This window comes from Mustela putorius, unplaced genomic scaffold (assembly GCF_011764305.1).
Source record: "Mustela putorius furo isolate JIRA1106 unplaced genomic scaffold, ASM1176430v1.1 tig00003913_pilon_pilon_pilon, whole genome shotgun sequence".
NCBI lineage: Eukaryota > Metazoa > Chordata > Mammalia > Carnivora > Mustelidae > Mustela > Mustela putorius.
In genome coordinates this window covers 11,670,131-11,685,370 of record NW_025422060.1, presented here as the reverse complement: position 1 = coordinate 11,685,370, position 15,240 = coordinate 11,670,131, and the positions used below count along the sequence as shown (strand labels likewise).

The window sequence follows — 15,240 nt, the reverse complement described above, 5'->3', positions numbered from 1 at the left end:
CTCTCTCTCTGCCTACTGGTGATCTGTCTGTCATATAAATAAATAAAATCTTAAAAAAAAAAAAAAAAGGCCAGGAAAGGTACCTCTGTAGTTCGAGCATTGGTCCCTTCGAAGTAACTATGGAAATTTTGGCTTAGTAGTTGTCTCAGAGCATTGGATTAAATCAACCAACAATTGATTCTGTCTTCCTTTTATTTCAATAAGATTGTGGTAAATATTGAGATATTCCTTTAAATTTATAGCCAGTTGCCTCGAGAATGGCTTTCCAACTTCTGTCTAAACATCTAATCCTCTTTGCTTTGTTAAATGCTGTAATCTATAGTGTGAGTCACCTCCTGACACCTACCATCTGTGTGTGTCTGGACTCTGGGCACTGTCTGTCGTGACTTCTACGAGTCGCTGATAGCAGGAGGTGCAACTTGGAGACAGTGGTTCTTCTCTGGCATTCTCTACACGGGCTTGTCAGTCTCTGGATTCCCAAATGAATCTAGATGGTTGGACAGCACCTTCTTCCCAGAGACTAATTATTTAAAAAGTATCCTTTTTGTTTCTAGGACATTTTTTTTTGCCATTCCGGTGCATGAGTCAATTTTAATAATGACTAAAATCAGCAAATTGTGGACCACCACACAGAAACCTCAAACACAAAGCCTTGCCCTCCGAGAACAGATGTTTTAAAATAAAATTATAATTGAAGATGAGATCTTGTGTTTGTAGGTCAAAGGAAGGCAAGGGCCAGAGAAGAGCCACCCCGAGCCTTTTTGTCTAGAAATCTGTATTCGTGTCACACGTACCCAAGCGTGTCCTGAAAGATCTTGGACTTCTGTTTGTGCCGCCGTGGATATTTACCTCTTTAAAAATTTGTATAGCGTCCAAAAACTCTTGTCTGACGTTACTTTTGGAATGGGATCTCTTTAAGGGAAGGCTCTGAGTTATATGATCATTTATGAGAAAAGAGGAAGATTAAACAGAATGCTTACGCACTGCTGAAACTTAGCGTAACAAACCTTGATCCCCAACTGAAAAGGAGTATCATGTTCCCGGAAATTTTAGGGTATGCTTCCCCCCTTATATTTTCTGAACATTTCCTAAAGTTTTTGTCTCTTTTCCGTTTCTGAGAAAAAAAATGGTGTCACGTTACTACAGAGGCATTTCGTATGGAGAAACAAATACCTGTACATGGCCTCGTGCCGTCCCAAAGTTATCAGATTGTGAGATAGTAAGGAAAGAGTATAATGGATAAGATACTCATTGAAAAGTGAAAACCCATAGAACTCATTAAGTCAAGACCAGTTCCCTCACGAGAAGAATATTGCCGTGGCACTTCAAACATAGTTATCTCCTGACTACCAAGATATAACTTGGCCACTCTTTTTTTTTTTTTTAGAGGTTTTTTTTTTTTCCTTAGAGATTTTATTTATTTGAGAGAAAGCGAGAGAGCACGAGCAGAAAGGAGGGGCAGATGGATATGGAGAAGCAGCCTCCCCACTGAACAGGGAGCCTGATGTGGGACTCCGTCTCAGGACTCTGTGATCATGACCTTGGCCAAAGGCAGATGCTAAACCAACTGAGCCACCCAGGAGCCCTAACTTGGCCACTCTTGGAATAAAAGCTTCTCTCTCGTGCTGTGCCATTGTATGGAAGAACAGTAGTTCCAGTGATGCCGCCAGAAGGAAGGAACCACTGTAGATGAGAAGACAAATATGACAGTAATTATAGAAATACAAATGAGTTAGTGTTTTGCAAACAAATATTAGAGAGAGACTACAAAGTGTGAAAAGGCAGAGATATAATAAGATTTGAGAAATGGAGCATAAGATTGAAAACAGGTGTTAGACACAGAATTTCTGGTGCTGAAAATCAGAGGTAGGCAGAAGCGTGCTTCTCTGTTCTTGCAGTTCAGAGCTGTAAGATGACTAAGGCTCGGAAAAGGACTGCCAATGGATGATGAAAATCAGGTGCCCAAAGGGGCGGGGGGCACGAGGGGTACCAGAGCATAAAAGATCATTCAGTAATTACCATGAGCTGTATTTGAGTCAAGTGACCTAATGTGTGATTTTCATTTAAGGACAATTAAGTATATGTATGTGGATATACATAAACACACGTATACTACATGTAAATTTTGATGTATTTCCATATGTCCTGAATGTTTATATTTGGTTCAAGGAAAGCTGACCAGAATGAAATTCCTGTTCTTGAATTAATAGCCAAAAGCTGCTAAGAAGGGCTATGAGACGAGGTGTTGGTTGTCCTCCCCACCCCGTATCTCCTTTGTAGACCCCCTCTACAGATCCTTGCCCTCTTATTCAAGGTCCAAGAGCCTGATGAATCGTGTAGGCTTCCTCCTAAAGATACAGAAGACGCAGCTCACTGCCACAAAGGAGCTTAGGGAAAGGAATCAAGTCCTCAAAGCAAACTTCCTGTTTCTAAGTCGAATTGTTTCCTCCTCAGGAAATCATGGTTTTGAGATCATGGAAGATGAAAAAGCCCTACCACACTGCCCACTTTAAATTCCAGGGAGTATTCTCCTCTGAGTATGGCACGGGGGCCCTAAGGTACACACGTTTGCGCCTACTAAATGGTGCTCCTGGGCAAGTAAAAATCATAACACAAGATGAACACACACACACACACACACACACACAAAACAATAAATCTGTGTATCAAAGAACTGATTTTGGTGGTTTAAAAAAATTTTTAAAGACCTAGCTTCACTGGTCTTCACTGGTCAGGTTAGATTGCTTACGTATGGCTAAGTGTCTTCATATTGACATAGCTAGGGTGGGATGGGTCAACCAGCTCTCCCTGACGATATTAAACTTGAAGCATCTTTTACTATTACTGAGGTCATCAAGAAGGAGTGACCACACACAGGGACAGAAGAAGGCACGCAGATGTAAAGGTTGACTGCCCAGGGTAAGAGCTGAGGGCTGCCCCAACTGTGGCCACCGGCTTGAGATCTTTCCCTCAGCCCCCGGGTGTGTATATCCCACTATTGCTGCTTGAACCTCAGTTTCTGGATGTCCCTTCTGTAGGTCACTTCTCTCTACTTGTATTCCAAATCGGTTTCTATACCCATAACCACATTCTGGTTCTTGTCATCATGGAAGACTACTTCCTCTCTGAAATCTCGATCTTGGGTTTCCCACTCTGACCACAAGTTACATCCCTCTATGTTTCCTCTCACCTCCTCCTGTGTACATACCCCCACTTCACTCAGGCTTCTGGTTATTCGCCTCTGCTCCATGATTCCTGTATCCCAGTTCTCTCTACACTCCCTTTCCTCCATCTTGGACCCCATGACCCTCACTCAACCCCACCCCGGTTCCCCGGGCTCTCAGCCATGTTTTTGAAGACAGAATCCCAACCGCCAGTCTCTCTCACTGTTCACATTTTCTGCCTCTCCTCAAAGCTTCCTTGGTCTTACTGCCAAAATACGCAACATTTTGGGTGGAAACAATCACCACATCATGTGCACTGGAGCCACTCTGCAGTCTGTAAAGATCTTGAGTCTCACGTGGGTCTCACACACGACACGTCCTATCCGTGTCTCATTCATTCCCTGAGCATCCATTCCCAGGCTTCCTCCTCTTCCACGAGGTCCTGCCCTGAATCTTTCCCTTCCTTCTCAGACAATAACCATGTCTACTTCACAGGGACACTACCAAACATGTGCGACCATATGTCCTCAGTTTCCTGTTCTCACCACGACATCTCTCTGCATTCACCCCATTGCTCGCCTTATCCCTTTCAACCAACTTTCCGTTTGCTTCCCAGATTCCATCTGTCTGTCTCCTTAGAAGCCTCGCTCTGTAGCTCCTCTCTCCAGATTGTTTTAACTTAGCATCGATTGACTATTTTCATATTCTGCACCAGACACTCACGTAAAAACTCTGCATACTTTATTTCATATAAATTCCATAGCAGCCCTGTAGAATGAGTACTGCTTCCCGGGACTGGTCTCGGTCTCCGTCTCACTCTGCTTTTGCTCTCAGGCACATAACCACGCTCAACTCTACAAACCCTCAGGATCCTGCCGTGGCTTCTCGCTTTGGCCCTACACCCCTGCTTCCCTTTACTACCAAGCTTCTTGAAAGAATACTCTCCACATTCTCTCTCCTCTCCCTTACCCCCTCCTCCTTCCTCAAGCCTTGACTGTGGAGACGGCAATTACTAACTGCAAGACAGTCTCCAGCCCATGAAATCCAACGGACACTTTTCAGCCTTGACCATGCTTGATGCCTGCCACCTGTCCAGTGTCCAAGCCCTTCTGCTCTACGTATTCTCCTGCACTGACTCTCACCGCAACACATTTCCCTGAGATTAAAACTTTTCAATCTGTCCTTGAGTGACGGTTTCTGAGTCCATCCCTTAAATATCAGTGTTCCCCAGGGCTCTGTCCTCATTTTCTTCTCTGAGTGATCTCATTCGTTCCCACGCCACCAACCATGACATATAGACTGAAGACGCCCACATTTAGTCTCAGTTCCGATCCCTGCCCTGATCGTCCCACCCTTAACCCTTTGCTCCCCTGGAAAGCAACTCTTAGATATTCCCAAACCAGTCATCTTTGTTAATCCCGAATCTGTGTCTCCTCTGATTCCCTAATTTGGTGCACTCCAGGTTCACGTCACCGTGTAACCAAGACAAACCAGGTAGCTATCCGCCCTTACCTCCCCAAATTTTCCACTTGGTTGCCGAGAATGACTCATACGATTATTCGCTTAGACAGTTTGGAAGGGGTGAGATCTTCTTATGATGGTTGGTCTTTAGACATTCTACTTACAGCATTTAAGTTTCAATCATCTCCATAGTGAGTATTTTTGATAAAGCGTTTCAGAAATTCATTGTAGGAGGTTAGGACTTAAGCGTCAGCAACATGGGAAAGAAACTGCTTACTTCGTTAGGGATAAAAAGAGGAAAACATCTTTGTTCTCTTATTGTCGTGGCAGGGGTTAAATATTATCTGTTTCTTGTCAGCTGCCCATCTGCACTGAACTTCTAAGGCTCCGCTAAGCTTTTGCCTACTTAGGATGACTCATTTCCTTCTTGAAATAATATATAAAGATTTTCTCCCTGCAATAGCATTGATACTTTTTTCTGCAAGTCTCTGGTTCTGCCTGCATACTGTTTTCTGAATCTTTGCTAATACCCTTCCAGCTATGAGTCAAAATGGGCTGAGAAAAGAGAATGCTATTGGAGATTTCATCGTATTTACCTTCTAATTCTTTTATTATCGTCGGGCATGTCGATATCCGGGTTGAATTGGTAATGAAGGAGTTCGGTCCCAAAGAGATCATATTCCAAGTAACAGCCAAGTTGAGCAAACTCTAGTAGTTCCGTTTTATCAAGTAGAGTCCTAGAGACAATAAGAGAGACATGCTGTTATTGTCAAGAGCACATCTTCCACGTATACAGATTAAAAGTTCTAAGTGTACTATGTACCGAAGTATAATGGAAGTAACAGAACTTTTGAGTTGGCTCTTACAGTTTAGCTATAAAATAGTCAATGCAATTTGTTACCAGAAATAAAGAAATTTACCCTTATCTAAAAGGGAGCTTTCCCTTCTAAAGTACTTGGGAGCTATAGACATTTTAATGATACTGCCATTACTCAATAACAATTTTTAATTCTCCTTCAGAATTGTCTTCAGGATATGTTCCATATTCTTTTGAAAATTCTTCATAGAAGTGGGATAGCTCTGAACTCTGGAAGCTAACAAAGGAAATTTGGCATCCGTCTGGTACATTAGGTGAGTATTACTAATCTGGGTAAAATATGAAGCTAAGATAAAGTAATAGGGTGATTTTCTTGTGAAGACCATAAAGGGGTTCCAAAATGAATTCCAGTATCATTTTGGGCTTCCTCGTCATCTGTGAACATCACTGCAATTTCTCAAAAAGAGGGCAACACTCGTACAGCTGTTTGTGTTCTGGTGTGCCCAGTTTTTAAATAGGATTTATTATTTCATGAGAATTTGGGGGGATGTCTTCTCATTTCTTTAGACATCATGGTAAGAATAGCACCGTTTTATGATGTAAGACAACGTAAATGAACAGGAAAGAAGAGGTGGAGAAGAGAAGCTGCAGCTACAAGCAGGGGAGCAGAGTCCAGAGCAAGAGTAGATGGTCTCAAGAAATTTAACAAGTAAAAATTTAAAGAATTTTTAACAAGTAAATTTAACAGGTAAAAAAGGGGTACGTGAAGTTAACCCCAATAATACCCTGGTAGAGGGGCACCTGGGTGGCTCAGTGGGTTAAAGCCTCTGCCTTCAGCTCAGATCATGATCTCAGGGTCCTGGGATCGAGCCCCACATCAGGCTCTCTGCTCAGCGGGGAGTCTGCTTCCCGCTCTCTCTCTGCCTACTTGTGATCTCTGTCAAATAAATAAATAAAATCTTTAAAAAAATACCATGGTAGAGATTCAAAGACATAGAGAAAAAAGGAAGAAAGAAGGAAGGAAAGAAGGAGGGAGAGAAATCAACCAATCAATCAGGAGACAACATGGAAATAATGTGAGTGAAAAACACACCCTTTAGACATTGTGTGAAGGGAGGTCTGGGTGCAGAGAATGGAAGTGATTGAAATGCCAAACTGGCCTGGCACAGAGTTGGAATATTAGATGATCATTGTCTTACTAGGCTTTTATCCACTGATATTCTATTACCTCGGCAATTCCAGGATACAAGGATTAAAGTACTGTTATATGTCTATAAATCTGCTTCGAAGAGGTCAGAAGTATGTTCAGGGTTTTTGTTCCAAACCATAGGAGGACCAATTAAGCATCTGTGTGTCATGAGTGCGAGAGGTTTCTGCTGTCTTGGGATGCTACCTAGGAAGTGACTATTGACTTTCACTCTAAGCAGTCGTATTGTAGCTCGTTCCGTTTTATTCCACTCAACAATTCAGCATAACTGATAGTGCATGGTGTTGTTTTAGGCAGGGAGGCCAGAATATCTTTCTTTTACACTATAAAATGTGCATTCGTTCTGTGCTATCTTCTGCTAATACCACTCCTTTTCCATCTTCTTACCCTGGAGACTGTCTTATGCTTCCAAAATTACTTGCCTAAAAGAGTATGTGTTTTTCTATAGTAGACACATTGTGTTTTCTCCCAAAGAACCAGGCTTAAAAACAAAATATACACAATTAAAATAACATAAGAGGGAAGTTTAGCATGTTTCTCTTGAGTCAGTTCCTTCAGTTTGTTAATTACCAATACGGGCAAGGTGCTGGGGGTGGATGAGGAGACAAGCAGGGGATGAAGGTGACAGTGATCCCTTCATTGGATCAAATAGGATCACACTCCTATTTCAGCTCCTAATGTGTTTCTCTTTCCTTTGGCCTAATGCTTTGAGACTAAGTTTTGTAAATTTTAAGTGATATTTTGAAATAGGTATCCAATGAAAAGCCTATGTTCAAAGAAAGCCATAGGAGAGTTTTTAGTCTTCGTTACAACTGAAAACAAAAAGTAAAGTTGCTTGGCATCATAAGAGCTGAAGATTATAAGAACTTACTTGTGTCTGGCATTCTGCTGAGCACTTTATTATCCATTACCCCATTTAATATTCTCCATAATTCTACTGATCTCAATTTTACAGATGGAGAATTGGAGAAGTGAGAGATTAGAAACTTATTCAAGGTGATGTGTTAGAATAGGAGTTCATTTCAATGCTAGAATCAGCTATCTGAACCATCATTCTATATGACTTCTCCTACTGCCAAACAGTTTGTGGTCAAAGGACTTTGTCCAGAATTATACTGGTGATAGCACATGAAGTGTTGTTTTAATCTTTACTTTGAACTTGATTTCCCTCCCCACAAAATGCACTTGAAAAATGGGGAATTTCCCATCAAATGGTAGCATGGGGACAAGGCAGTGATAAACCCAAAAAGTAAGAAAGGATTACTTTGTACATTTCTGCAATTGTTAGCTCAGAGGATAAATACATATGGGAGGCAGGAGTTGACCATTACAGCTGTATTGGACAATTCAAATGACATTGGTCAAAGGAGGAGAAGGAATTGAATTAATGATGACCACTGCTTACTTTCTTACTGGGAATGTGATATTGCTCTAAGGCTCTCAGGGGCACATATTAAGGGTCTTCTAACACCAGATCAGACCTCTGTCCTGAAGTCCAGAATTGCGTATCTAATTGCCTGTTTGCCTTCTCCACTTAGGTGTCTAATAAACAGCTCAAACTTAACATGTCTCTGACTAGAGCCCTCATCTACCACCCTAAACCAGCTGTCCTGACAACGTTCCCTCTCTCTGTTGGTGGCAACTCCATCTATCCATTTGCTCAGGCTAAACAACTTACAGTCATCCTTGACTGCTTCCTTGGTCTCGCACTACACATCTAGCCTATTGGGACAGCTTTTTGGTTCAACTTCCAAATGTGACCAGAATATGGTCATGTCACCATATCTCCTGCTATGCTCTGGCCCAAATCACCACCATTTCTCTCTCAACTGCTCTCCTCACTCTTCTGCCTTTGCTCTACTGTGGTCTAGTCAAATATGGCGACAAAAGCGCTATCACTACAACTAAGTCAGATCAGGTCTCTCATGTGCTCAGAACTCACCGATGACTTCCCATTTCCCACAGAGAAAAACCTAAGGCCTTGCAATGATCCATGAGGCCGTGTGTGGTCCTGTAACAGCCTCATCTAACAGAGGAATGGGGAATAATAAGGATCTGATTCTCCCGATGTCAATTTTATACAAGTGCTTCTAATATTATAAATGTTATCTGAGAATATCACCACAGGTGAAGATATTTTTCTAGAGGAAGGCTAACATGTTTAATAAGATTCATCAGCACATGTAAGTTTCAAAAGCAACCCCTGGGAATTCTTATTCTGTAGAACAGCACATAGAAAGCAGTATGATTTGGAGGGGGGGTGCTGGTCCTTTTAAAAATTTCATAGTCACATGGAAAGGAGAAGACGTCTTCAGAAGAAGAGTAAAAGCTGTTATTTTGGACATTTGGAAAGTGCAGTTAAAAAAATGAAGCTGACAAATTTGCTATCATTAAAGAGCCAGGAGATAGATAGATGAAATCATACATTATACATTATATACTATATATTATGCATTGTATATTATTATTTTTACTGACATTTGGTGATATGACACCCTCTGGATAACTGAACATTAGTGTGAAGGAAACTGAGAAATGAATTCACTTTCATTCTCCTTACTGATGTGCAAAATCCATGGGGAAAAAATATCGTCAGTGATCATACACAATTTTCAAAAGAAAGTCCTGGAAAAAAAACCCAGAATTTGGTACGAGTTGTTAATGGGGGATAGGATGGGAGAGAGAGGTTAAGCAAAAAAAACCAATCCAAACCAACCAAACAAAAAACCCCACATAATAATCATCAAGTATTTAAAATAGTCCTATCTCATTTAATCCTTGCAAAAATTGTATGAGGACGGTGGGATCACCCCCATTTCATAGATGAGGAAACCAAGACTCAGAAAAGCTAAGTAACTCAACTTCCCAAATGACAGGTTGAGAATAAAGCCAGACCCTGTTTGTCTCAGAAGCCATGTGCTTAGGCCATGCTGCCCCTTCTGTGATGGGAGGGTCCCCCATGTACTTCTCACCAGCACTCAGCTATGAGTCGTGCACCCCCCAGCCCCCTCCCCACAAAGACATCCTGGAGCAGCCCTGCACCATTCCTGTCTAACAAGGTGACTTCACCACATTAAACTGGCATTCATTTGGATGACTTCCACGGACTGTCAAGGTGCTACTGAAGTTGCATTTATGCAAGTGACTTTTTTTCACTTGGAGGAAGCCTTGACCCCAAATGTCAGAATGGTACCCTGGGAAAATGTACTCTGCTTGACGCCTTTCAGATGAGGATTAGCAGAGGTCCTGCCCCTCCCAGTCATCAGTGATCTCCTGGCACTTCTTATAGAAGTGGAGGTGTCAACTCCAGCCAGTTCTGTTCATTCCATATTCTATATCCATGAAAATTATCTTCTTTCTTATTCCGGTCTTCCCCAGGCTTTAAGGTAAGTATTTTTCACCCCTTGGCCTAACAGGCACTGGGGTGATTTTGAGATACAAAGAGCCTAGTGCCTTTCACACTGGAGAAAGTCCCTTGGTGACTTTCTTCAAGGTGGATGAAGTGATTGCAATGTCATTTGTAAAATATCCTGGGATTTCCTGGGAAGAAGCTGAAAATTTTGTATCAAGTATTCTTGTCATTCATATTTTATATATATTATTTCTTCTACTACATGTTTTATACTTTTGCCGCCTAACTATTAAACTAATTCTTTCTATATAAGGAACAGGCATAAATTTAGGACAAACATACTGCCACCAGCCCCCCCCCCAAAAAAAAGGTACCTAAAATGATCTGGCAATCTTCATTTTCAGAATATGGTTATCATTTACTAGCATTTAAAGGCTGGTACTAAATCGCAGGAGAGTTGATTCTGTTTTTCAAAACTCTTTATATTCTAGATCTTATCCAAGTGCTGAGGGGTTTGGTTTAATGTCAAAATGTATTTTGAGTGGGAGCCAGGAAGTCTGCGTGAAGTGATAAGTTAGATGAGGGTCTGTGGGCTGTCTAGGTAGAAAGAAGGAAGAGGCAGAGGAAGGGATATGATTCGTGGGTGTGATCAAGATGATAGCAGTATCTAACATTTGTCTTGGGTTTTCCAGTTTCAGAGAACTCTCAAATACATTGTTTCATTTCCTACATTCAGGCACACCTTCCTGAATTAATTCAGCAAGCACCTACTATCTTGTACTATCACCTACCTTGTGCTAGCCTCTGCTGGGGATACGGACATGAGGAAGAAATTTGAGTTGCTGTCTTAAGGAACATAAAGTCCAAGGGAAGGAGATAAGCATTTAAACTCATAATGACAATTAAAAGTGTTGAAAGCTTTTTTTTTGGTACAACTAAATATGAAGTGTTATGAAAGGACAGTAAAAGGAGACATTCATTTGAGTGGAGTTTATTGAAAAGAAGACTGTTCAGAGAAAGTTGGGGGGGGGCGTTCAGGTGTTGAGGGTTGGATGATAAAGAACATCTGTTGAGAGGGAAAAAAAAAAGAAGAAAGAATCTTGTTACTGAAGACAATGCTATGATTTTCAGAGCTAAAGTGCATGAGGGTAGAAGCAAACATCCATCTATGCGACCACCTATAAGAAATTATTGATCATCAACTTATAGTATGAGATATTCACTGGATAAACAAAGATGAGTAACACAGTGTCCCATCCTTTAAGAGGTTCAGGGTCTATTAGAAAAAAAGAGACAAATAATTGTTTTTACAGACCTACCAAGGATAATAATAAAATTACTGCTAGGAACTGCACTAGCTCAGAGAAAGGGATAACAGATCCTGTTTGGCTCCTAAAGCTTTGTAAAAAGAAAACCTCTCGTGGGCTGCAGATTGAGAAGCATGTAAGAACAATGAGCACAGGGCACTGAGCATCACAGCCCGTGTGGCATTAACCCGAATGGGGCGCGTGTGCTAGAGATCGTGGGAGACGAGATGGAGGGATGGGTGTAGACCAGATGATCAGGACGTCTGGATTTTGTGCCGAAGCTGAAGGGGTCCTTTAAGAGCTACAAGTCGGGGTTGAGGAATGTAATCCAATTTGCACTTGGAAAGATCAAGATGGTGTCCCCATGGGCAAAGCTAAGGGAGCAATTCTTGTTTGGAGACTATTAACAGTGGTTCAGATGGCAGATGAGGGCCTGACTTAACAACAGAGGACTGGCTAGGAGGCATCATATTTGGAGATCTTCGTGAGGTAGACAGGTTTCATCATGTGAGAGTGCAGGGAAGGGAGGAATTTAACATCTGGGTGAATAATGCCGTCCTTGAGAAGAATAGGGCAAACAGCAGGAAGAGTAAGTGATGAGTCACCATTTCCATAGTGACAGCGACAGAGAAGGAGAATCAAGGGCCTGTCCTGGGCAGTTGATTAGATGCTGGTGTCATTGAATGATACCAAGAGCATGAGACGAGTCTGTTCTGAAACTCACAGTCCATTGGTAAAATAGTTATGCCACATAGTATCATTATCGCATAGATGAAGAAACGAAAGCTTGGATCTCTGAAGTGATGGAAACCCCAGATATTCCTACTCCTAGTGCCCTTTCCATTACACGGACTGTGATCGTGCTGTAATCCATCTGCCATTACAATCTGTGAATTCCTGGGCCTAGAGACTTTGCACCATGATTTAGCAGCGCTAATGTGAGATCAGACTAGCTCAGGGCCTGATGCAGAGAGAAGCACAGGACTTATTCATTGCTAAAACTTAATGAACTTGACCGAGAGATTTTTTTAGAGTTGGCATACAAATACAATAAGAAATGGATCTGTAAACAACTGATTTATTAAAAACAGTGTTGAATTTCAAAGACTGATTCTTTTAAAAATTATTTATCACCAAGTAATTCCCAAGAAAAACTGCCTCTCTCCCTAGTGAATTCTTCAGTTTAAAACCAATGGATATTTGTACAGATAATGTTATGTAAGATTCTTTATTATTTTATGGGAGTTTTTCAACAACTGCTTAAGAGAATTTTTAAACTCACCTAGAACTATCCATGTAATAACCTTTGAATGTTTAAATGTTTATCATGGAGGGCGCCTGGGTGGCTCAGCGGGTTAAGCCTCTGCCTTTAGCTCAGGTCATGATCCCAGGGTCCTGGGATCGAGTCTTGTATCAGGCTCTCTGCTCTGCAGGGAGCCTGCTTCCTCTCCCCCTCTGCCTACCTCTTTGCCTACTTGCAACCTCTCTCTCTCTCTGTCAAATAAATAAATAAATAAATCTTTTAAAAATGTTTATCATGGAATATTTCAAAGAAATTAATATGAAAATTAATAAATTCAATATTAACATAATTCTAAAACACTATTCTTGTATATTCCAGTAGCAGTTGCATCTTATAAATCTGAAAAATTCTTAACTGACAAATTTCAATTAATTTATTTTTAATGCCAAAATAGAAACTAAATAGAAAGAGGCAAGTTTTTTTTTTTTTTAAATTTTAATTCCAGTGTGGTTAACATACAGTGTTATATTAGTTTCAGATGTACAACGTAGTGGTTCAACAGTTCCGTAGATTACTCAGTGCTCACAAGATAAGTATGTCCTTAATCCTGTTAACCTATTTCGCTCATCCCCCCATAGACCTCCCCCACTGACCATCTGTTCGTTCTCTAGTTAAGAGTCTCTTTTTTTGGTTTCTTTTTTTTTTTTTTTTCCAGTTTGTTTTGTTTCTTAAGTGCCACATATGAGTGAAGTCATATGGTATGTGTCTTTCTCTGACTGGCTTTATTCTCAACCTGTCATTTGGGAAGTTGAGTTACTTAGCTTTTCTGAATCTTGGTTTCCTCATCATTTATTCCACTTGGCATTGTGCTCTCTAAATCCACGCATGTTGTTGCAGATGGCAAGATTTTGTGGGGCCTTTTTTTTTTATGTCTGAATAATATTCCGTTGTATAGGTACCACTTCTTCTTTTTTTTTTTTTTTTTTTTTTTTTTTAAAGATTTTATTTATTTATTTGACAGAGAGAGATCACAAGTAGGCAGAGAGTCAGGCAGAGAGAGAGAGGAGGAAGCAGGCTCCCTGCTGAGCAGAGAGCCCGATGCGGGACTCGATCCCAGGACTCTGAGATCATGACCTGAGCCGAAGGCAGCGGCTTAACCCACTGAGCCACCCAGGCGCCCCCACTTCTTCTTTATCCATTTATCTATTGATGGACACCTGGGCGCCTTCTATAGTTTGGCTATTGTAAATAATGCTGCAATGAACATAGAGATGCATATATCCCTTTGAATTAGTATTTTTGTATTCTTTGGGTAAATACCCAGTAGTGTGATTCCTGGAGTGCACAGTAGTTCTATTTTTAACTTTTTGAGGAAACTCAATAGTCTTCCGCAGTGACTGCACCAATGTGCATTCCCACCAAGAGTGCACAAGAGTTTTTTTTTTTTTTTTCCTCCACATCCTCACCAACACTTGTTGTTTCTTGACTTTTGGGATTTTAGCTATTCTGACAGGTGTGAAGTGATACCTCATTGTGGTTTTGATTTGCATTTCCCTGATGGTTGAGTGATGTTGAACATCTTCTCATACGTCTGTTGGCCACTGGTTGTCTTCTTTGGAGAAAGGTCCATTCATTTCTTGTATTTTTTAATTGGATTGTTGTGTGTATGTTTGTGTGTGTGTGTGTTTAAGTTGTGTAAGTTCTTCTTATATTTTGGATACTAAAACTTTATCAGATACCTCATTTACAAATATATTTTCCTATTCAGTAGGTTGTCTTTTAGTTTTGCTGGTTGTTTCCTTTGCTGTGAAGAAGCTTTTATTTTGGTGTAGTCCCAGTGTTTTATTTTTGCCTTTATTTCCCTTGACTCAGGAGACATATCTAGAAAGATGTTGCTATGACCAATGTCAGAGAAATCACTGCTTGTGCTCTTTTCTAGGATTTTTATAGTTTCAGGTCTCACATTTAGGTCCTTGACCCATTTTGATTTTATTTTTATGTATGGTGTAAGAAGGTGGCCCAGTTTCATTCTTTTGCATGTAGCTGTCCAGTTTTCCTGACATCATTTGTTAGAGAGACTGTTTTTTTTTCCCCATTACACATTCTTTTATCCTTTATCAAAGATGAATTAACCAGATGATTGTGGATCTATTTCTGGGCTTTCTATTCTGTTCTACTGATCTATGTGTCTGTTTTTGTGCAGGTACCATACTGTTTTGATTACTACAGCTTAGTAATATAACATGAAATCTGGAATTCTGACACCTCTGGTTTTGTTCTTTTTCGAGATTGCTTTGTCTATTTAGGATTTGGGGGGTTCCATACAAATTTTAGAATTGCTTATTCAGGTTCTGTGAAAAAAGCTGTTGGTATTATGATAGCGATTGCATTAAATTTGTAGATTGCTTTGGGTAATATGAACATTTTAACAATATTCGCTCTTCCAATCCATGATCATGGAATATCTTTCCATTTGTGTCATCTTCATTTTCTTTCATCAGTGTTTTATAGTTTTCAGAGTACAGGTCTTTCACTTCTTTGGCTAAGTTTATTCCTAGGTATTTTTATTGTTTTTGGTGCACTTATAAATGGATTATTTTCTTAATATCTCTTTCTGCTGCTTCATTATTAGTGTATAGAAATGCTATGGATTTCTGTATATTATTTTTGTATCCTGCAACCTTATTGA

At 40.5% G+C, this 15,240-nt stretch overlaps 1 protein-coding gene across 1 annotated transcript in view; it reads right to left on the bottom strand.

Annotated features, from left to right (window-relative positions):
- PTER (phosphotriesterase related) overlaps nt 1-15,240 on the bottom strand; it is a 66,256-nt gene that overhangs the window by 1,944 nt on the left and 49,072 nt on the right. Inside the window, exon 4 of the mRNA XM_004757567.3 lies at nt 5,222-5,362. Coding sequence (XP_004757624.1) covers nt 5,222-5,362 — 141 coding nt within the window. The remainder of the gene's footprint in view (nt 1-5,221; nt 5,363-15,240) is intronic.